Consider the following 25,104-nt stretch of genomic DNA (forward strand, 5'->3'; position numbering starts at 1 on the left):
ATCACGATCGGGGATGCATAGGGGCTACGTGACTCCTTAATGATGCCCTCATGCAACATTTCTTGGAGGTGCTTTCTCACGTCTCCCGTCTGTCAGATACATATGCCTGATAACTGTTCTCACTTGTATGATTGTCTCTGTCATGACTCATTTTGGACCATGATTCTGAAATGGCTGACATTCACGTCTTCGCTGGGCACCACCATGGGTTGAAGTAGTACATTAGCTGGGAGTGGAGTTAAAGGAGACGAGTCAACCATCGGAATTTCTTTGTCGACATGGTGCTTGTACTCGACTTTGCAGACTAAACTAAAATCACCACCAGGGGGAAAAGTCAGTGAGACAGGGCCTTGTCATAACACACAGCCAATATCATCCTTCTCTTCCAGGGCTGTGGCTGTGTTAGTCGATGTTAGATTGTTGTCTCTGTAACACTGTATCCCCAGACTTTTCTCAAGAGCAGAAATGTCTGCTCTCGACTGGGTGATGTCAATGCCACTGTCTTTACATTGCTGCACAAGATGTCGGATGTGACTGGCATTGGTTCCCACAATGACAGGAGTCTGGTCCGCAGTTCGGGGCTGGGGGCAGATAAGAGCGGTCACGGTCTGTTCGTCCCCTACAACCTTTGCTGGATATTCAACATTGACCACTACATACCCACGGTAGGGATAACTGCCCTCAGATTTACTTAGTCCCCGCAGGGCTAAACCAGACACGGGCTGTATTGGGACATCAGACAGGTAAGCTCGATACCGAGACTCAAAAATGATGGTGACCTGAGAGCCACTATCAAACAAGGCATCACAGCAATAACCATTTACTTTCACTGGTACAATGCTGGGTGGGCCAATCAAGCCTTCAGGGATGCCAGCCGGCTCAGATGAGGTTACAGCTCTTTTCTAGACTCCACAGTTCACTTCACTGGTGGTGGAACCACCTTACTGCTGTTGGTCTTTTGTCACCTTTAAAGCATAAATTAGCTTTCTGATAACCTTGGTTTGATTTTTAGGGTTGCGACACTTGGTGGCAAAATATCCGCTCTCACCACACCTGTAGCAGAAATTCTGCTCTTACTTTTTTTGGTGTACTTTTGGGTGCGTGGGAGACCTGTTCAGAATCTTCCATGGTTGAAACTGCAGCATCTTGCTTAGACATCTTGTTGCTAGTTTTCTGCTTTAGTCATTTCAGTTGTTTTTTCAAGGCAGCCAGTTAGGTGTCTTGCCAGTTCTCGGGGCCAGGCAATGCACTGATGGATGTAGCCTCCCTATAATCCTCTTTGACTGGAGTGGATTGGGTCACTACTGATGCAACAATTGACTTCAGTTATTTTATTTCCACCTTTAAGCTCTGGATCTTGGCGTACCTTGTGCACTGAGGCACTGAGCTTCTTTCTAGAAGTTTCATACTCTTCCTCAGCACGGATCTCAGTCAAAAGCTGTAGAAAGTTTTGGGGTGCAGTCTTCCTTTCTCTGAAGCGTAGCTGGATCAACACCAGGTCTGAAGCGATAGTACCTCTCAGCAATTGTTCCAGTCGGGCTTGATCCATGCAGCTTGCAGATTGACCACCTTGTTGAATCACCTTAGCTAGAGACCTCTCTAGACATTGAGGGAAATCTGATAATTTCTCTCCTTTTAGCTGTTGCATCAATCTGTACTCAGCACTTCCACAAAGCACTTTCAAGGGCTTCCAAGCACTCTTTTGCGCTGGCGTCGGGGTTGGTGTGCCGCACTGCTTTCACGATTTCACAATTTCTAGTGCAGGCCCCTTTAAACTGTGTTTTTTTCTCTCGGTCAGAGCATTCAGTCTCCTCCACCATAAGCCATGCTTGCTCTAGCCAATGATCAAATGGCGCCTCGCCTTGCGGCATTGGTGGGGATCCTGAGAATATGCATCGTCGGCTGTAGCTCCCACAATCAGCTGGTATGCTTGTCTTGTCCAATAAATCTCCGACAGCGCGAAGGATAGATTCAGTGGAGCTAATGGTCAGGGGTGTACTGGGGAATAAGGTTTTGAGGTCCTCCATTGTTTTCCCTTCAGCCTGCAGCAACACTTGCAGTTTACTATTAAACTCTTCAGCAGCTGCCTGTGCCTTTCCAATGATAACAGGCCACGCCTCTCCACCATCAATTGCCACAACTTCAGGAGGAACACTCTCCTCCTTCGCAGTCTCTTTACACTTATTTAAAACCATCCGTCAGTTTAGTATGGCACTGAAGTTTCTCCTATGGACACGTACCCGTCCCAAAGACTTAATAGTTCCCAGGGTTTCTTCTACTTCACCGATCTCTACATCTTCTGGGACAATGGTCGTAAGCCAATGAGTCTTATCCAACCCCTCACCACGGCACCAGTGTTTTAACTCTGACACTAGTTCTGATTTGTCCATGTTTTTGCTGTTTGTAAATAGCTTAGCACTTTAAGTGCTAAGCTATTTACTTTTAGTTACTTTAACTTTAACTATGTAACTTTCTAAATTAACCTCTTTTTTTACTGAGCAATCTAAAGCTATCCCAGTGGTGCCTCTATTTTATGTAGCGCTCCCCTGAGATACCATAGAGATGAGGGCAGGGCTTTTGGGCTCTTTTAAAATATATATCGCTTATGCTTAACCCTGATTAACTCAGTTTTAATTGTAGTTTTGGAAATCTCTTTTAACCTTACTCATATGCCTCCTTTCACTTACCTGTGACATGATAATTTGCTCAGAAAACCAACAAAGATTTTAAACCCAAAATTAAATTAATTTCTCCTTTAAAGTAAGTAATAAATCACTTCTCTGTATCCAGCCTTTAATCAGTCAACTCAGTTCACCTGCCAGTTATCTGCCAGCTCACCTCACCATCTGATCTGCTTGCTTGTCACTCCCCTGTCTAGTCAACAGTCAATCAGTTCGGTTCATTTCAGTCGCCACCTTCCCTCTGATTATTCTCACCTGCCTCCTCTAATTAGTCTTCACTCTTGTTCACCTGCTCACTCCCCTATTTATACCTGCTTCACTCCTCCGTTCTCTGCCAGACCATTTAACAAGCCTTTGGTGAGTTTTGTCCAGCGTTCTCTTTAACCTGTTGATGTTACCCAATTGCCTTCAGATTCTGAGCCAACCTGACCCCTGAACCTGTTTTTCCTGCCTGATCTGACTGCCTGCCTGTTTTGCCTGACCTGGTTCTGTTTGTTGGAGTATCTGAGTTTGCCTTATCCCTGCCTGTTATTCTGCTCTTTTTTGTGTTCTGTCCTGGACTGTTTTTGACTTCCGAGTCTGCCTGTCCTCGTCAAGCCTGTCTGCTGCACTGTGTATCGATCTTGGACTGTTATTCTGACCACCGAGCCTGCCTGTCCCTGCATTGTCAAGACCAGCTCCAAAATACCCTTTAAATCATACCCCCTGCTTGTCTGGCTGAATACTGGGTCCTCTGTCTCTTGGTTTCATGACAACTATTGTCATAAACCAGCAATCAGGGCCAGTTAACTGCTGTCCCTGCATCTTCTGATACTAGTGGCAGCTTTTACTCTTGCTACTGCTGCACTGTGTGTGTATTTCTGTGGTAGCAAGTGTGTCTCTTGGGTGAGGGGTGGTAGGGGATATGTTGGGTCTACCCTGTGTTTGTGACAAATGAAATTCCCTAAGATAGCACTGATGACACCTGGGGCGTTCATGGAGGAAGCTGCAGTAACTCTCTAGCAGCCTTCTGGCCTCCGGGACCCTACAAGGGCAAATCTGAAGTTCTCGGCTCCTGCCCCCTCACCCACACCCTAAAACACCCAGTTCCTAATTGTTCTGCCTTCCTCACTCATTCTCTCTCAGCTGTCAGTCAGCTAAAAAGAAGATGAAGAATAAGAAAGTAACAGGGAGTTATTATTGCTCTACATTTAAGTGAATTACTCCATAAAGATAATTTCTAACTACCTTTTAATCTTACTTTTATCCAGCAATGATCCAGCAGCTCTATCCAGCAATTTCATCACGTCCAGTTCTAGAAAAAAGGTTACCGTCTGCAAAAAGTTTAAAAATCACTAAGACAAATTGTGTTGTTCTTTTTTTCCAACACAGCATTACTTGAGGTATTTGTAAAGGCTTCAGAAGGTTTTAGACCAGTGATTTCCCAACCCTGGTCCCCATGGTCCCCTGTCCCGCATTTTTTTAGGTATCTCCTTGTTACCAAATTGCTCTGTTAATGAATAGATGATTTAGAAGCTTCTGCAGCACTTAGCATGAAAAGGAGGTCATGCAATGATTTCAATCATGTAAGCTGGAACATTTAACACATGCAGGGCAGGGGTCCCTGAGGTCCACCGTTGGGGACCACTGTTCTAGACAAAACTACTGAAACTATAATAGTATGCATGATGCATGATTTTGTTTACCCACAAAGAAAACTTTATTTCAAAGAATCGATGCATAACAAAAATAAATGCTGTTTCTTTCTGGATATGAAAACACCAAGCCACAACCACAGCAAGCCTTCCATGGTTGCTGTTCCACTTTCCTAACAGCCTGCTCTACACCGCCTCATATAACCTTAACAACCGGAACCCTCTCCTCACCCAGGCCTCAGTTCTTTCACCGGAGCCTTCAACAGATCACCTCCTCACCTGAGAATCGTAAGCCATATTTCCATCAACTAAAAATGCCTTCTCTACCAAAATTGACACCTTTTTGATCCATTGTATATATGAAGATTCACTGCATATAACTGAATGCACCTTCCCTAATCTGCACCTTCTTGTATGAGCCGATGTGACGAGTGAATTTCTCCATTGTGAGATCAATAAAGACTATCTTATCTTATCTTAAATTTTTACTAACAGCCCCTTTCCTTTGCAGACTTGAAAAAGTCCTCTGAAGCCAAATCCTGAGTTTAAGTGCTTGAAGGAATAAACTTTGTTTTCTTTAAGAACTTGCCTCCTTGAGACCTGCTGGTGGTTTCTGCATGTGGGTCAGAAGGATATCCATGACACCTGTGCATACATAAACATGCATTACTTCCTTTTAACATATCAAGTTAGTGTTTTGTTCTTTTGCCTTTTTTGTATTACTCACAGGAGCACAATAAAGTTTTTTTGAGAGATACTAACTAATTTATTAAGTTAAATTAGTGCATGTACATAAATGTAACAATAAAACAGGGTAAAATTCTTGTTTTAATAAGTACTTAACAACTGAAATGTAATAAAATTTGTATTCACTAAATGCAACAGAAACCAATGAGCCGAGGCTGCAGTGAACAAAACAAAAATTCAGGTCCATAAAAAAACAAGCAAATTTGGGTCAGAATAAACCAATATTCTAAGACAGGCTCATTTGAGATAGTGTTTCTAGACTTGTTTTCATCTGTCATTTGTGCTGTTGCAGAAACAATGAAGGTTTGGGTTACAGAGCTCTGGATAAAATAAATTTAACTTTGCACAATCTTACATTCCATTACCAAGGAATCTTGACATTACACCCTCTACATAATGTATTTCTTGCCAACTTATATCATCATCCAGTATGAGTGCCGAAAAATTATTAAAAAAAAAGAACTATGTTTAATAAAATAAGATGGTTTGACGGCATTATAAATCTTCAGCTCTTTGCAGCCGGGTCCTATCACCCTGTCAGAATCTTTGAAAGGGAAACCTGGGAGTGCTTGGCATAGCATTCCCTGATGCATTCACTTGCACTTGAAAATCTGACATTAATCACTATCTGCACTGGTCTAGACTGCAAAAAACTTTAAGTAAGCATACAATAACCTACGAAATGACATCAATTTCTGCAAAGATGTAAAGCAAAATGGAATCATGAATATTTGGGCATGTCACTTTATTTTAATCCAAATATTTTTCTCATCGATTGTAACAAGTTGCAACTTAATTTATTTAGTGAGAAACAATGAAAAGATGTTACATGCGTTTAGTTACTCCACAACCCAAGATTGGATGAGGTACAGGTACAGATTGAAAGAAATCACTTCAGCTCAGTTTACACAAATGGAGCCACATGACAACAAATGCAATCTCAAGGCCCTTCAAGGCCAAGCCAGGTGCTTCTGAAGAATCCAGCTCTGAGGCAACTTACAAAAACCCGGTATGCTTCCTTCTCTTTGTCAACAAAACGCCTATCTGATGAAAATCGTTAATCAACAGTGTGTTTAGGCTACTGTCAAGTTAATGGTGTCATGTAAGATTAAAGGAGGGCCCAAGTACTGATGGTGTACTGATGGTGAAAGGATTTAATGAAAAAATACAAAATGTACAGAATGTAGTAGTCCAGGAACTGAAAATAACATGCATGGAGAAATTGTGTGGCAGAAGTCATTAATCTATGGAGGAAAACTAGTGGAAATTGAAGAGTCAGTGAGTTTAAAAACAGGAAAGTGAAAAGAAAAGTGCGGCAGAGCACAGGTGAAAAAGAATCAGATGAGAAATGAGAAACAGCTAAGAACAATGTAGGCAAGATAATGATTAACAGTAGTAGAAAGGAACACAAGAATTAAACTAATCTACTAAGAAATAGCTAAAAAGATAGCACTGCCGGGTTCTTTCAGGTTAATGGCATAGATGCATGGTGAGCGTGCTCCGGCCTTGTTCTTGCTTTTTGATACTTTTCAGCGCTCATAGTCTTCAGACTTTGCCAACCCTGTGTCATATATAATCCTCTTTTCCATTTAAGCTGAAAAGGTGGATTAAAAAGGCCACCTAAAGTACAGAAGGCTGCTGAGAAGAAGGATGCTAATGCTATTTCTAGCCTAACACTGGATGCCATCAAAGTGTAGCTAAAGGAACACCAGCAAAAACTGTCTGCAGAATTTAAGTCATCCTTCAAAGTAATTGACTCTAAACTGGATGAAAATGAATTATTTTTAGATGATCATGACCAATGCATTTTGACGCTTGAACTAGCTACTGAAGACCAAAGTCTATGTGTTATGGATCTTGAGCATGCATGTTCTTTTCTTTGGGATGAAAAACCTCTATTAATGGCCAAAGTCATGGACCTGCAGAGCCATGGTCCCGGTCAGAACATACACATCTTGGGGCTAGTTGAAGCTGTTGAGAGTGGCCAGCCTACTGAATTATTTTCTTGGTTACTTCCATTGATCGCTAACTCCTAGACCAGGGGTGTCAAACTCATTTTGGTTGAGGGGCCGCATACAGCTTAATCTGATCTCAAGAGGGCCACATGTGTTAACTCATTGCAAGATTAAATAGAACTAAAAAATGTGGATTTGTTGTTGATTTTTATATTAAGTTAATTTCACTTTTACACAATATATTATGAATAACCTCAGCGTTTTTAAGAAAAGTATGTGCAATTTCAACAATACTTTTACTCAGTTAAACATTTACTTGTGCATTATGCATAAGAACTGATCACAGTGATTATACAATGTTGAAAAACATCTATTCACATTTTTTGGAACTTAAAAACACTGTCCTGCAAGACAAAATACATCAAACAGATAAAAATTAAGAAATTATTTGAATTTTTCCACACCTGAAGCTTAATCTGCTAATTAAAACACAGCGCCCCTTGTGGACAATATAGGAACTGCATATTTTCAATTAAACGAAGTACATGTTTTTTTCAATAATTGTTTTATCATTCTCTTGCTTTTATCTTGTCCACTTGTGAAAGTCAAATATGATGAGCTCTTTGTGGCATCTTATTGCCACATTGCCAGACAGGACACTGGAGAAAAAAAAAACACAATATATATATTTTTTTTAATAATGATAATGCATTTAGCCACAGGGCCGGACTAAATTGTTCGGCGGGCCGCATCCGGCCCGCGGGCCGTATGTTTGACACCCCTGTCCTAGACCTTCTGCAGAACAGCGGGCACTACCAATTATTATTGGCCTACATCGCTACCAGACAAATGAGCTTCTCATCACAGAAGCCTGGCGCAGTGGGAGGTTTGTTTATAATGGCCAGCAGGTCTATATCGTTGAGGATTACGATGTTGAAATTGCGAGTCAACGAGCGCAATTTAGAGACATGATGACTGAACTGTATAAGCAGTGTCTGAAGCAAACTTTGTTGTGTCCAGCCCAACTCCATATAATTCTGCTGAATGTAGCCAGAAAGTGGTTCAAACAGTGTTAAAGAACCACAGAAACATATTGATCAACATCCTGAACTACCAGGTCGTACCTGAAGAATGTGTAGTGTGGAATTCAACATGATTAAGAACTGCCGGACTGTTGTCTCCCTGGTAACCAACGTCACCTTAGGTGTTGTTAGCTTGCTCATCCTTTAACTTGGATACATAAAAAAGTTAACAAATGAAGATATCAATACTGCTTTCTGCAAAACAGATATCGAGTTAAACTAATACTCCATATACCTTATGAAATTCATCTGTTTCTGTTGTTGATGTGCCGTTATTTTTTTCTGTCAAAGACTAAAGTACATGAGTACTATTTTTGTTTAGATTTTTTGTATTTATTGTTTATTAGAACCTGGCAGAAGAACTGCAGTGAGATGTTTGTTTTGTAGAGGTTGCTTCTTTAGTAACTTCATTTAATGTATATCCTTTAAATGTGGATGGTGCAGATTTTTTAAAACAATTATTTTCTTTGCTAACAGATTTAAACACATATTGTCTTATTTTAGGAGGGGATCTCAATTACTGGCTAGACCCCATTTTGGACCATTCTTCCAGTAATCCTAGCACAGCCAGTAGGTCAGTCAATCTGGTCTCTGATATCCTTTCTTAATTTGGTGTTTGTGATAGCTGATGATTTTTACATCCCACTGAAATGGAGTATCCTTTCTTTCACAGGTTCATCATTAGGGGTCAAAATAACCCGGTCAAAGTAACAGTCCGGTACTGCTTACCACTAAGATAATTTAAGCAGGAAAGCAGTACCAGTAAGAGGGGAGAGAGGCTGCCAGCTATAACACCTATATTCAGAACCAGTCACTGCTGCACGTATGATCAGAAAATAGATCTGCTAACCAGCTGCAGTCTGAAACACCACTTAAACTGTTTTGTTAATTTTGTTAATTGTTTCTGAACTATATGTGCAGTCAGACCTGGCTGCAGAAATAAATTAAAGGGGGGCATTCCATTTTTTCATAGGGCACATTTTTCAAAAACAATGTTATATGCTTCAGGCTGAACAGTGGCTCTGTGACCACTCCTACAGTGCTGAGAAAGAAAGTCTCAAAATCTAAAAATCTAAAAAAAACAAACAAACAAAAGCAATAGTGTTGCCAAATTAGGCAGGTTTCCACCCATTTAGGCTTCTTTTCAACATATTGAGCTGGAAAAAATAGCTTATGGGTAGGTTGTAAAAATTTGGGAAGCTTTTCACATTTGTTGGGCTTTTAGACAGAATTACTTACAAAACATTTCAAAATAGTTGTCTAATAATGTCTGAGAAATTTTAATAAAATGCCATCTCCTTTTTTTATTTTTGACATCATCAATAAATAATAGTTAAAATGAGTAATATTGATTAATAGTTATAATAGAACAAGAAAAGAATAATGGTTAATCAGGTGTCACTATGAAATTGTATTGGTCAATGTAAATGCCCCAAGAGGGGTTGAGTTCTACTGATCAACTTAAAAATATTTCATGGCTCTGTGAAAGAGAAATGTTTGATTGACCTATACCCTGTAAGAGAAATTAAGTTTATATTAAGGTAGATTTACTATGTTGGGAAGCTATTGATAAAAGTTTTTTTTTTCCCGGTTGATATATCATGATTGTTAAAGTGATCTTGTGTATTATTTGGTTGCCTAATTGTACATTTTGTGCAGAGCCCATATGCGTAAATTTTTTTTTTGCTTTAGTGCAGTTGTGTGATAATGGCATGCGCTTATGGATTTGGTGGATTTTTGATGTATCAGCAAATACAGCGGATGTCGGTAGCCATTTGGCCTTGATCAGTCTACCGGCTGCATATGACGCGATCACTAAGGCGGTGACCGAACAGACTCGGATGTGGAGGAGCAGAGCCGAAAAGCTGGATGTGCTGGCACGAAGACTGGCTTCAGTGGTTGAACTCAAGGGGAGATGGGATAAAATCTGGAAGTGAAAAGCACAACTAATTTGGAATATTGGATTTACCATTTGGAGCCAGCAAAGACTTAAAGCTGACGGGAATTATTAGGATAAAGTTTGAAATATGTGTTTTTTCCCTACCCCCTATTGTGGCCCCACAGAGTAATGGCAGCGCCCTGTGGGCACCGTGTAAGCGGTGTCCTTGGCAGCATGGCCTCAGTAAATTATCTCCCCCTGAAATGTTTGTGATGTATGTGATACATGAAGTATTTCTGATTTCTGAATTGCACTGGCGTAAAACGTCAAGTTGTGCATATCTGTTCCTCGTCCATATTTTGGACATGTTTGTTCATTGCTCTTGCAAATATTAAGTGTTAAAGCTACAACTGCCAAAGTAAGAATGTTTTCAGATTTTTTTAAAATAATGATCATTTCCAATATACCTGTGTTTAATACATAATCCTCAATCAGAAAGTATTTGCTGTTTGATGGAATGCTTGTATGCAGTGTGTGATTTGCAAAAAAACCAGAGGGGGGATAATTTCAAGTGTTTTATAAATGAACATAACAACAAGGTTATGTGGCCTGCATGCTGTCTGGCTCGAGACAGCATGTAACCTGTCCTGGGCAGGAGGGTGGAGAAATCGGCTGCTGCTGCTTCTTGTCTTTTGACGCTGCCTGCAAATCTTCATCATCCACAAAAAGTTTGTCCTGTAACATTACCATGGTTTGTCCCGTCATCTACTCTTGACATTTTCTGTTGATTTTTCGGGCCAAAATATGACAAAATACTTGTCATATGTTGACGTTCATGCTGCCACACGTTCTTATTCATTACTTGGTTAGCTAGCCGCTGCTCTTTCAAGTAAATAGCTAGATCCAGTAGGTTAGACTATTGTTTTTAAACTTGCGCCATCCACTGTCTGGACTCGGGAGTGAGTATTAGTTTACTTTAATCGATTCGAGCAGAAAACGTATTAATACTCTTTAAAAACAGACAACAAAACATTAAATTAACAAATAGGAAGGACACAAGACATGTATTTATATTAGGGCTATCAAACGATTAAAAATTTTAATTTGAATCGATTAATCACATAATGTCGATAGTTAACTCGAGATTAATTGCAAATTAATTGCATGTTTTATCCTTTTATTTCTGAAAGTGTAATAGCCTGTTTGGGCATTTTAATATGCAATTTTGCAATAAATGACACTAATAAAATACATGCTTGTACAAAAAAATATTTTTGTTATTTTTCAAGCACTTTTGAGAATTGGAATGAAAACATCCTAGTGCCAAATGTTAAACTCTGGACTATGATGGCTAAATGACTACTCATGACGCCCTGATGTTTACACAACGTGTAAATAAATTTGTAAATAAATACCTGTTTTCATGCCGATATATTTTTTTGCCTCTTAAACAAAGATAGACATGGTATTAGGCATATACATATACATTAATAAAAATTGTACATTTCAACAAAGTCATAAGTTTTATTGTTCGTTTTTATTCTCTCTGAGCTTTCACACCAACAACAATATTTTTGCTTGCTGTTTATATCCATATTCATACAGTTTAAGCCTGGAAAAAGGTTTTAAATTTCCAGGTCATTCCAGTCTTACACTTTGCTTGCAACTGGGCAGGAGCTTAATACCCTGAAAGAGACTGTTTAGCAACTGTTTAGTAACTCCAGGTCCTTTGTTTGGCAACCTAATTCAGCCTTAGTTTGTCAGATACAGAGAAAACAAATTAATAAGCATTAAAGTATGGTTTATGGGTTGCGTTTCTGCAATGTTATCAGCATGTTAAAAATTCATCTTCAGAACCAATGTCTGCTCAAAATGGTGATCTGCACCAAGTAATATACTTTCAGCAGTTATCACCGGTTATTGCACCGTAAACTGCAGAAAATACGTGCAGCGTTGCTCTGTCTGCCTTTACTACCATCGGCTCCTATGGCGGAGGGATATTTCAGATGGATACAAAGGCAGGTCTCTTAATAACAGCCTTTTTGTTACTTATTTTAGAGCCCAAATAAGCTATTTCACTTTCAGAAACGTGCCCAAAAAAATGCAACCCGTGACTCATGAAATTTACAAGCGCCTTTAGAATAAAACAAGTCCAAAGTCGCATGAAATAAACAATCTGTGCAACAGTTAGCGCGGGTCTGTTTTGCTACACTCTCTAGTGCTCTTGAAACTAAGGAAAGCGCCGAGGATAAAAGAAACACAGTCCGGAGAACGCGGTGGGGAAAAAACATTAGGGAACGGTGTGTGTGTTTTGACACGCAATTAACGGCAACAACAAAAAAAAAGTCGCCATTGTGGTCTAACAAAGTTAACGCGTTAATAACGTGTTAAAACTGAGAGGTCTAATTTATATACATTTTTAAAAATCCATATTACTTATTCAGACCAGAGGGGGGGACGTCACAAATAGAGAGGGGGGGGGGTAAATCCCCCCCCAGCAAATCGCACCCATCTTGTATGTCTAAAACCATCCTTTTGTAGTAATTATTGGATGAAAATTTCTGATCTACAAGCTCATAATGTGTTACGAGGTGTTAAACCAGTCAAGTTTCTCTACATCAAAGTGTATACACCTGCAGCCATAGAAGTAACTGTACGACCTGAATCCATTGATTTGGTGGTGTGACCAATATTTTTGGCAGTGTACAAATCTAGTTATTTTGCAAAAGCATTAAGGTTACTTGTTTAATGAATTGCAACACTTGATATAACCTGTCAAATTTGATTCCGATTTCCTATACCTATTGACCTAATTTGGTAAAAAACTTTTTTTTAACTAAAACTGACTAAAACTTTTGTTAGTTTTCATAGACCAAACCTGGACTAAAATCTATGACATACAGAAATGACTAAATCTGATTAAAACTAAAAAGCATTTTAGTCCAAAAGACTAAAACTAAAATGGCTACCAAAGTTAAACAAAATTAAACAATAAAAAATAAATTATAAAAATAAAACATAAAAAAGAAAAAAATACGAATAATGGAGACTAGACAAGGAAGTAGAGATGTTTTACGTTTGTTAAAAAGTGAACTAACTCATAGTTCAGTTAGTGGGTTAAAACATAAAAAACACACACACAACTGTTCTCCCATTATTATTTCAACATACCGCAACTGTGTAATATAAGGAGAACAAGTAAACGGCTCTGTGGTCACTTACGGATTTCTGATGAATATACAATTTGCTCTGATTGTCCAAAAAACTCCACCTTCCTGAGTCCATTATAGCTGTCTGCTTTATGCTTGTAAAACATATTTTTTGTTTCTAGATAGACCCGCATGAATGGATCAAATTAAACAAACCTCAAATGTTCGTTATTTATAACTGATCACTCTTCCTGCTGCTCTGTTAGCGCTAACTGTGCAGGAATTACTCATGGTCAAAAGCTGTGAAAGAAACCAAAACAGTTCTGTAGAAGAAAGGGTTTAGACTAAGCTCTGAATGAATAGTACTGTGAATGGATCATCCACAGCCCTTATGGACTTTGTTATTTTTTTGAGTGAGGAATGCCATGTGTGGCATTTGTGTGTATGCAGTCAGGGAAATGGATGTGTTACACGGTCATTTCATGAGAGTTCAGATCCCTGGACAGAAGAGTCCATTCAATGTGTGTAAAATGAGCGAAAGCCTTGTTAAATTTACAGATCTGATACAGTGCGTCTGTAAATAGGAAGCTGAAGTGTCCTTTTTTCTTCTTCCTAAAGGCGTGGTTCATGGTTTGTAAAAGTGAAATTATATTTCGTTTAGACCCACTCCGTTCATATTAATATTATTAATATCCTTAATATTAATGTCGCTGCCCTTCAGTTTTTCTAGGCTTCCTCAGAGAAAACCTTCCCATTTCTCCTCAACCTTCGGTCAATCACTGAAAAGCATTGTGTTTCACATCAAAACCTCTCTCATGTAAGGTCAGTTTGACCCTATTCTTGAGTAGGGCTGGAGGAACCTGGTCTGGGTTAATACATTTTCTATGTGAGATTAGGCAATAGGGGAAATTCAGAATTATTTTTCAAGCTTCTTACACATCTTAACAAAAAGTGAAGACAGTACTCAACCTAATTTGGGGAGTGATAGCCTAGTGGCAGCCTCGAGAGGCTGCAAGGCAATGTTCCCCCACATACTGTTATTCTGGGTCCCTGAGCAAGACCCTCAGCCCCAGAATGCTCCCTGGGGATGGGATAGGTGAAATGCAGAGGACACATTTCATTGGAATGTAAAGTATGTTGCAATGATAAAAAAAGATTACTATATTGTATAGTGTTGTCATTTCTTTCATCAAGTCTAAGACCATACTACAGATTTATAGACAGAAAATTCCCCCCAAATTCCCCTGAAAACTGAGCATACATTAGATGATCAACTCAAGAATAAAGCCTTTAGGTCCTGTGCCAGCTCTTTGCTGGATTTTCACTGTTTCTCAATCACAGAACTTTCATACTAGATATGTAGAAATGTTTTAGCCCTGACACTTTCTTTTGTCCTCTTCCCATTGATTCTTTTGAAGTACAAACAGTACAATGTTATTTTGATTAGGTAGGACTGCACAGAAAGTGAAACTTGGATACTTTAATGAATATAAAATACTGTTTGTCACCAGGACAAGATGAGAAGAATATGAAGACTTCAAAGGTTATTTCCTGTTTGCAAAAATAAGGTTTATAAAATTGGGCAGGGTATGTTTTACGATTAGTAGAACACTTCAACAATGTGTACTTCATATTTGGAGTTGAGAGTTTCTTGTAAAAATTATGGTTAATGCCACTGAACCCCACAATCAAAACATTGTCAGCTCAAATTAATATTTAACATGACTCTGAATGCACAGGCTTGTTGGACTTATTTTCTTTTGCGTGGATCACTTCTCACCAGTCATCCAAAAGTCTTTTCTTGTTCAGGACATAGAATTGTCATGTAAAATATGACTAGCTTTCACCATTCTGAAGTCAAGTTTCAGCCTTGTAATAGTAATAAGGACGCTTCTCCTTTATTTAAATGTCAAAAGTTGCATAGTTCGACCTGAAGTTGGCCTGGCTGGCTATGTAAACAAAAGACTGGAGAACAACATAGAGAGATGCAATGTTAGCTGTGACATCATCCAGGGAAGACAGATCACCCGCTATTACCATCTAATGTAGAACAGATTACTGGATCAATGTGTGCTTCTGTGCTTGTTTGTCTCTCTTGTTGTGTCTCTGCTCTGTCTTCTCTAACCCCGAGTCGGTTGAGGCAGATGCCCGTTCATACTGAGCCCGGTTCTGCTGGAGGTTTTTCCTTCCCGTTAATGGGGAGTTTTTCTTTCCACTGTCGCTTCATGCTTGCTCGGTATGAGGGATTGCTGCAAAGCCATGGACAATGCAGACAACTCTCCCTGTGGCTCTACGCTTCTCCAGGAGTAAATGCTGCTTGTCGGGACTTTGATGCAATCAACTGGCTCCCTTATATAGGAAACTTTTGACCAATCTGTATAATCTGACCAAATCTGTATAATATGATTGAAGTTGACTTTGTAAAGTGCCTTGAGATGACATGTTTCATGAATTGGCGTTATATAAATAAAATTGAATTGAATTGAATTGAATGTGACATAATACTATAGTCCATCTGAAATATTACCTTTAGTTCTTCTTCTTCACAATCACTATTTTTTAGTTCTTTTTATCTGAAATAATGATATTCTGGTTATTTCTCCTAAAGTCGTTGATGTAACAGCTTGCACAACATGGACCAGAAATCAGAAGAGAACGACAACGGCACATTTTCATTATTAGAAAATGAAATAAGTCAGTTTTTTTCCAAACTTCATGGTATTCAGAGTCAGTCTGATTCCATTGACAAAAAGACTTAAAAATATGCAATTGATGTTTTCATGAACCTTATCACCATTAGATTGAAAAAGTTATATAATTAACCTTTTAAAGAGAATGATGTCAATAGACGTTTTTTTTTAAATACATGGATTGAACTGGATCAGTTACAAAAATAAATAGTGAAAATAGCCTTAGCCTGAGGTGAAATGAGAAAATATTGTTAAAATGTTTGCCATCAAGAAAGAGAAACAAAACTGTGAGCAAGGTCAAAGAATATCCATTGAGTCGTTAGCTCTGAAACACAGCATCTCTAAATTAGCCTCATCAAACACACAGTGCCTTTGTTTCTGCGCTCAAACTTCATGCACAGTCAAAGACAGATATAAAAACAAACACATACACATGAGTGTACAGTCTATTGACCAGTATTTGTCACTTGCTATATATTTAGCTGGGAGCAAGTGGGAGGCTTCAAGTTGGCGGCGCTCAGGCTTTTCTAGCTGCAAGTGTTAGACCAGCGAGTGTTCACTCGACTTTGTCAATCCCCTGTCAACTTGTAGCTCTGAGACATATCCTCCCTAATGCATAGGAGACAGGCCCACTGCCGCCCACCCCCTTCTCTACCGCCTGCTGCCCACCTCGCAATGCGGAGCCACCAGGAAATGGCCTCTGCCACCTCATCCTCCACCCAACCCCCTCCTCCTCCTGCACCCCCTTCTTTCCCTGACAAAAGCCTGCTTGGCCTCTCCATCATTCATCTGACAACCAAAAACAGGACAGCTTGGCTGCATCTCTTTTTCTCAACGCACACAACATGTGGCTGGTAATGATGGCCGACTCATAAAGTGTTGCTCATGTGAAAGGAGGATCTTGCTTCTTTTTAAATTTATTTTCTAAATGTGATCAAGTCAGAGGGTTCTTGTTTTTGGTTATTTTCTTTCTGTTTACTATTTATTTTAAATGAACACTCACACATTTCCAGTTTTTCTTTATTAAATGTTATCTACTGTAGCTGTTTAAAGATGCATAAATTATGATCAGACCATATAGTGGTTGCAATTCAAATTTAGTGAAAGCTAGATTTGACTAGATTTGACCAACTAGTTTAGATTTAAACGAGTTGTTTTTATACAGAAAACAGCCAAAGGCCACATTATTATTATTATTATTATTATTATTATTATTATTATTATTATTATTATTATTATTATTATGTGATGCTTGCAATGCAAGATCTATTTGTAAGCATTTTAAATTACAGTGTGTCTAGAATTGATCAAAAAAGTAATGAGGATCCTGCCTACCTGGACCAAAACAAAGAATCTCTTCTTCCATCTTTTCCACACATTTTTACCAAATGCCCAAAGATACCTGTGGGGAGAAAAAGAAGGAGGAGGAATTGAATAGAATGGTTTATGGTGATATTTCTAATGTTGCTTTGGCATTAATTTTTGCTGCCATCAACATGGCAGAGATCCAGTGCACCAAACTGTAGATAGTAGTGCAAACACTGACCTCTTCTGATCAAATATTATCACTGCAAGGAAATGCTCGGCCTTTTGCAAGACCAACATTGTAACAATAGCTCTAACATATATCTTCAAAAAGGTTTTATTATATAGTAAAACTTTAAGTGAATCTATTAGACATGTGCTGCCACCTAACTAATGACTATCTGACTGAATCGGATTGCAAAGTCCGGTTCATTCAGTGACCACTGTTTGTTAAAAATGTCGAGAGGATTTATTATTTCTTTAAAGAAAGTAAATAATTTAAAAATTTGATCAAAGTATATTAGTGAAATAACTGAGCTTTTAAGAATATTCTAAATTATCAAATATGACTGGAAGGCACCATGTGTACACCACCAAATTCAAAGTGCTTTACAGGAAGTCAGAGGACTCAGTCTCATGCTTTCATTTCTCTAAGCAACTATTTCCTGACCAATGATAAGTGATTAAAGCAAGTATAGGTTAATCTCTATTTCTATCATTGTCTGTTTCTATCTGTTTATAAAACTTTGCTCCAGAATTTCTCATCTCTGTACTATCAGGCAAAGTCCTATCTGACCTTTCTATTCTTCTTGACAATAACTATTTAGCATCTTCTGATTTAACCTCTGTATCTTTTTATGGTAGAAAATGCAAATAGTAGATTGTGGTATCTTCACTGCTGCCCCCTGGACGTTGTTGTGGAAGTCACTATCAGCTATTTATGATGTTTTAAACCCCAGTGTTTCATTCATCAGCTACAGATGTTTCCCTCAGTCTACGCTTTGGGCAACTGTTTCTTAGTGCCACAGTAATTTCTTTCCTCCTCAGAACATTCCAAATGTTTGTGCAATAACTGAATAATTCCCATCTTTCCCCAGCTTCACAATTGTTTGTTTTATCTCTGTACAGTTCACTGCTTATCATGTTGTTCCCCCTCTAACTCTAAATGCAGTTTGAACAGGCAAACCCAGCTGAGAGAAGAAATTCTCTAATTAGACACACTTGTGCAACGACAAATGCTTGTCAGTCAAATGTTAAAACACTTCTGGCCAACTAAAAGTTATGTTACAAATAATGCCCTGATAAAAAGTCAAATGATTTAATACTTGAACAAATGAGCCAGTTATGGTTCTTATGGAATTTTGAATAATACATTGTTTTAAAAACAAGTATATATAAATTATACTAAATATAGAACTAATATTAACTTTTCAGTGATTTTTGATTAACTGATATTTATTCCAATCTGTGTAAGAGGTACTTAAATCAGTAAAAGATCATTTACTGTAAGTAAAGTATAGTTGCTTTTGAATAACCAAAATTGCACTGATGATCTAAACTAAGATGTTTTATGTACTAACAAATGTTTTAACAAATTGTTGTGTATGGTTTATACTATGTTCTTATTATTGTTAACCTGTTTTGATACTAACATTGTAATTTTTGATAATTGTTACATCCTACTGTATGTGTTTGTCTATGTACCTGCTATTTGTCCTTTTTCTTTACCATCAACCTGGGACTGCATATGAAAATGAGCCCTTGTGGCTGAATCTGGCATATTTGCATGCCAGCTTAATATACTCATGTTAATTTTATGTCCCTTATTAAATAGAATAAATATAAACTCAACAAGGTGATAGTCTTAGGCATTTTGTTATTTGAGCTCACAATATTTATCTTTAAATTATTGATACCCAATAAAATAATAGTGTGATTATATTTTTTGTTGTTATTAAACACCCCTGCCTATATTTCTTGGAATATATATATATATATATATATATATATATATATATATATATATATATATATATATATATATATATATATATATATATGTGTGTGTGTGTGTGTAGTGAATGAAGAAAGGTTTAATTAAGTCAAACAAGAAAGGCAGGGCATTGAGCTACATGGAGCACAGGGAGAAAAATTGACATGGCCAGAACAGGGAGGCAAAGCAGGAGGAAGTCTAACAAAACATAATGCAAAAGTGATAAAAAAAATAAGGTAGGCACAGAAGCCCTAACTAATCTACAAATGTGAAAATAAACACTAAAGCATCATAAACAAAAGAAGGCATAATCCTGGAAAGAATCAGTCCAAAACACAAACGCCTGGAGATCATGACAGACTGAGATCATGAGAATATAGACTTTCACTGTCACTTACCCACAATGCTTCATATTCTGTGGCTTATCCATGCGGATAGCTAGTTTTATTTTGAGGTCATCTGGGCAGCCTTTAGAGACTACCATTTTATGGAGCTCACACTGTTTGGGACAGTTAGGAATGGGATGAAGCAAAACCTGGGAAAGGGAATTCTGTATGTTAGTTGCACATGTAAGGGAAGGTATAAATGAATAAATTGTTTAAGCAATGTGTTTTCCAACCCTTCCTAGCTCCTTATCTTCCAAAGCCAACACTCCTGTGCTTTCAGTGAACAGTTTCACCTTCACAGCAGGTAATGGCTGGGTGGTTGTGAAGTCACCTTGGGTTCCCCAACTACAAAAAAGAAAACACAATTACAAAAAAGTTGACGCTGTGTTATATCTTAAGATGGCCTTTGTGTACACCTGCATTTGAGGTGTTCAGGATGAATCCAGCTAAACAATAACTCATATTCCATAAGGCTATTTCTACGTAGTTACTTACTATTCACTTTCATTTTTATTTTTTTAATTACTTTTTATTGTTATTATACATACAGCTGCAAAAAAAAAAAAAAAAACAATCACAAGCACGAAGACCCAATAGAGCAGGACAAAACTAAGAAACGTGGACAGCATGTGAACAAGCGTCCGTACCAACATGGGCTCATAAACCAAGATAGGGCATGGGTAAAATGGGTAAAAAAAAAAAAGGAGAAACATTGCACACGTTAATCACTGACAACTGCCAGAACCAGAACCATAAGGAGCCACCAAGGCCGCCAGGCCGGGGATGCAGGTACACACACCGCAGAGCCAGTTTCTGCGTGACTTTCGGGCTCAAGGAAGGGCATCCAGTTTCTCAAGATAAGTTAGTAGAGGGGCCCAAGTTTTGTAAAATTTTTGGGTCAAACCTCTAACACAAAATTTGATCTTCTTTAATTTAAGGAACAGAGACAGATCTTTCAACCAAAGAGAAGCCTTAGATGGGTGCTATTTCCACGCTAGTAGTATTCTTGTTTGGGCAAGGAGAGTTGAAAAAGCCAACACATTTTTAAAATCATGTGTTAGTGATATGCCCTCCCCTGGAATTCCAAATCTTGCCAGTTCAGCACTAAGTTGGACACCAATTTCAAAAGCTTCAGAAAGGGTCTGAAAAATTGTGGACCAGAAATTGCAGTTTGTTACAGGACCAAAACATCTGGGTTAAATTTGCCTTAGCTATATGGCAACGTGCACAGGTTTCACTAACTGTAGAATAAATCTGAGTCTGGCTCTACTGTAATGAATCTGATGAAGGACCTTGAACTGAATTAGTCAAAGTCAAGCGCATGATGTTGACCCGTTTACTCTACGTAGTGCATGATTCCAGGTCTCATCAGAGATATGTATCCCAAGTTCTTCTGACCATTCTGCTGTGATCGCGTTAGGCTTAACTTTATTGAGTGATTCAGAGCATTTCGGTAGAGCCGAGATTAACCTGGTGACCAAAGCGGAGTCGTCCCAGTTGGGAGCATATATGTGTTGTGCAATTATACACTGTTTAAAGTTATTTAATGTTTATTAAATAACCCTCTGTCTGTTAAGTATTGTCTGGTGATGATCAGCTCTTAAGCAGATATCAAGACAATGGTTGAAAGGGATGAATTTGAGCACTAGCCATCTTTTAACAGCAAAACCTGCACACACATAGAATAAAGGAGTGACAACTTCTTTTCAAGTTTAAGAATTTAATAACAGAAATAAAATGAACATCCAGAGAACATCACTATGTAATGCTGTTTACCTGAATTAACACAATACTTCGATTAATAAATCCTCTTGACTAGGCTAGTGAAACTTAACTAAACTACTAAGCAAAATGAAGATAAAAGAAGCTAAGCTAAGGAACTATTTACATGCAAAAAAAGGAAACAAAAGACAAAACAAAGTGGTTGATACTCATCAGAATACTTCAGTGAATCCTTGTTCACTGCATATCTGATTTCAAAAGCGTGGAATGGAGTTAAAAACATTTGGCATGTGTTTTAACCCATTCACAATGCAAAGCCCAAGTTGAACAAAACATTATTTGCTGAAATAATATTTGTTTAAGTTAAAGAACCATAGTTCACCTTAAACAATGTGAATTGTGGTTAAATAGGCTTAACTAATTCAGAACAACATTTGAGATGCGTTTCAACCCATTCACAATGGAAAGCACAAGTTAACCAGAACATTATTTTATGAATTAATATTCTGAGGACCGGTTTGTCCTGTAAAATCATTTAATTCAGAATCGCTTGCCTTTGTTTATGCGATTCTACCTCCGGGCGCTAGGGGTTGCTGTAGCAACTCGGTGGGTAAGAGGTTACAACATAAAGTTACCAAAATTGCCTTGAAAACCGGCATAAATTTATCATATTGATGTGGGAATAAGGCTCATAACACCATCGGAGGATGGCAGAGCAGAACAGTTACGCTTTATTCCTTAAAACAAACTCCTTTTGAAATGTCAGAAACGGAAGTTAGCAAGGCTAATAGCAGTTTGGCTAGCGCAAGCTCCCGGTGAGCCCTTTTGTTCTAAACACCATGGTTTACAAACATTTCCCTATAAACCTTTTAACTTCACCCTCAGCTCGCTGCCCAAACCTCTGTCTCGTGTCAGTTCTGTCCAGTTTTGGCCATTCACGGAAGGAGCGTTGAAGGAGGAAGTTCTTGGCTAGCGTTAGCGGGCTAGCGCTTGGCTCTGCTGCCATGTTGTCGGGTCGGAGGCCTGGTGTGACCACGTTCTCTGAACCGGTTGCAGTCGCGATTTAAGCAGATTTCTCCTCTGCATGGGGAAGGCTCCGCTGCCGGCGTTTCAGCTCTGCGTTGCCTGGAAACCAGCTCCGTCAGGAGTCCGCTGAGAAAGCAAAACAAAGCTGGCATAGAGGGATTCCTTCACTTCGGCATCTGTTTTTAAGCAGAAGTGAGAGACTTATCTTTGAATCGGCTGGCAGTTTCTCCCTATGCCAGGGAGGAACTGAGTTTCAGAAAGGTTCATTCTCACTCAGCTCAGGGCCTGTTCCAGCCCCATGCATGGCTCCTGCAGGCTTCCAGTCACATGCACCCCCCCCCCCTCCCCTCTCCTTGAGTGCTGGTCCTCTGTTGATGGAGGAGTGTGTGGAGAAGAGAGCTGAAGAAGAGAGAGTCTGTGTCTGTGCTGTGACTTTTTATCTTTAAGGAGGGGTCACAGCTGACCTCCTGGTGAGAGAAGAAGGGCCGTCCAAGCCTTGAGGGTGTCATGTTGCAGCAGGACAGAATTCTTGTTACCTTTCACTGTTCAGAATCCAATCCGAGATCAATTATTTATCATGGCGTTATTGCATAACATTGCAAGCCAGTGTAACTTGAGTGTTAAATAAGGAACCGGCTACTATTACAAATCGGCTATCTGGGTCTGATATGGAGTTGCTTAAAGTGATCTGTATGTTTTTATGAATTAGTATCGCTGTACACTGTAAACTGGTCCCACCCAAGGCTTCTTAAGTTTAATATGGTCTGCAGTGGCCAGATCCGGTTCCTGTAGAAATCCTACTTCTGTTTTTAGTTTTTTAAGGTGGGCGAAAATTTTTACCCGTTTCACTGGTCCTCTCAAGCCCTTTACATTCTAACTACAGAAGGGAACCGCTGAGTCCTCCTCTCCAACACCGCTGTTAGATATATCAGCAATAATGATCCAATTTTTTACCTGTCCCGGCCCAGCGGCCCCACCCAGCTCCCTCCGCAGGCGCGTGACTTCCCATCCATAATGTTCGAACTCGTGAGATAAATGAGGTAGAAAAAACAACACAAAACAGCTGTATGAATGGGAAAAAACAACCCTAAACCCAACCCTTATTAGAACCCACCCCACCTGTATCTTCGCTTCTCTGATCGAAGCCAACTGTTGTCTCTTAAACATATGTAAGGTCTTCCGATAGGCCATACGTAAACTTGGACTGTCTTAGGAAGGTTCCCGAAAAACTTAGCATGCAGGAGTTACACACTTTGAATAATGAATTAAGACAGTAACAGCAGCTATATTCAGTGGGTAGCATAAGCACCACTAGGCACATTGTACAGTGACCGACTTGATTATGTGTGGATTTTGGGCTAAAGTTCACAACATTACGAGAGATAACGACCATTTGAACAAGGCAACAGACGTTCAAATCTTTAACTTATAATAGTTAAATTCTAACCCTTAAAGTGAGTGAATGGCATTCAAAAAAACACTGCCATCGGATATTTCTCTATCTTACAACACTTGTTTGGTTAGCAACACAACGCTCGTAGAATGCCTGGGCCTCAAACAAGTGGCTTTCTCCCTTAAACATAACTTTAAAACGGGCAGGGAAAAGAAGACGGAATGACACACCTATCTAGTAAAGAGCTCCTTTAACAGAAGCTGATATATTCTCAGGGTGGTTCCCTGAAACGTTACTTCATGCTGTCCAGACCATCTCAGAGAGGCCTCCTTCTCCGAGCGTCGATGAAATATAATGAGGAAGGGCCACGGTGGACGTCCTACTGCAGGCTTGGGTCCAGCTGTGCTGTGTGCACACTCCAATTCCGGGGGAGAGGGAAATAAGTCGTCCTTCATGGCATCCCTAAGCAGCTTGGAGATGAACTTAGTTGTATCCTGGCCGCCTTCACTGCCTTCAGGTATGTTAAGTATGCGTAGATTGGAAGTGCGAGATGGATTTTCCAGGTTTTCCAGTCGTTCCAGCAAGGATGTGTTTGGGGCCTGGAGAGACTTAACAGCAGCTTCAGGTTTGGACATACATTGAAAGTTATCGCCTACCAAGTTTTCCACTGCTAAAAGGCAGCCCTAGAAGGAGCTCACTTCGTCCCGCATTCCATCCACCGATGTTTGCAGAGGCCGAATCGAATCGCTGCTTGGATAGTTCTGCGATTTATGGTTGAAGAGGTAATTTGGCTTGACCACTGATAGGACAGGTTTTACTACTAAATCAAGCTTTACGAAGAAGAACAGTCTCTTTGTTTGAGAACAGATAGCCTCCAAGTCTGGGACCACCCCCTCCCCCCCCCCAAACTAAGCAGGAGCGGCAGTCAGCCTTTTAAAAGATGTCTTCAGAGTAGTGCAAAACAGACAGAATCACTCACATCACCATGGGGCAGAAGGTAATATACTGCGAAATACAGTGAAATGATAATGTAAGTTTTGTGTCTCCTTTTGGAATTCCAAATGAATTAAATATGTATATTTTAAATGTTTACCTCTGATCATTGTTTCTCCTTTACTGCAAAATCTTTAACCAGTATTACTATCTACACCATGTATGAGGTTAGGCAACATGTTTGGGTGAGAAATCCAGAAACACCTTTGCCCCCAGCATCCATTTCCTGCTCTTTCTTGCAATATCAAAACTCCAAGTGTTGAAGGGATACACAATATATAGTCCCTCCAGCAAGTTTTGCTTGATTAAAAATGACCTCAAGTGGAAGGTGTCCTACTGAAGCCAAATCTACTTAAACTGATTCGTTTTGATGAAAATAGTACAATTCCTCCAGGATGAAATAATCCCTTATCAAAGTATGATAGACACCTTCCAGGGGCGTGGCCAGGGGTGGCCACGGCCACCGCTG

The 25,104-nt window shown here is 39.2% G+C and overlaps 1 protein-coding gene across 2 annotated transcripts in view; it reads right to left on the bottom strand.

Annotated features, from left to right (window-relative positions):
- The window catches only part of LOC105920400 (calcium-dependent secretion activator 1), a 710,204-nt gene that overhangs the window by 472,681 nt on the left and 212,419 nt on the right, over positions 1–25,104 (bottom strand). For both annotated transcript variants that reach the window (XM_036151653.1, XM_036151654.1), the window contains exons 7-9: positions 19,735–19,846; positions 19,514–19,650; positions 17,153–17,219 (exon numbers count right to left, since the gene is read on the bottom strand). In XM_036151653.1, the coding sequence (XP_036007546.1) occupies positions 17,153–17,219; positions 19,514–19,650; positions 19,735–19,846 (316 nt within the window). The remainder of the gene's footprint in view (positions 1–17,152; positions 17,220–19,513; positions 19,651–19,734; positions 19,847–25,104) is intronic.

Source organism: Fundulus heteroclitus, chromosome 20 (assembly GCF_011125445.2).
Source record: "Fundulus heteroclitus isolate FHET01 chromosome 20, MU-UCD_Fhet_4.1, whole genome shotgun sequence".
In the NCBI taxonomy this organism is placed as follows: domain Eukaryota; kingdom Metazoa; phylum Chordata; class Actinopteri; order Cyprinodontiformes; family Fundulidae; genus Fundulus; species Fundulus heteroclitus.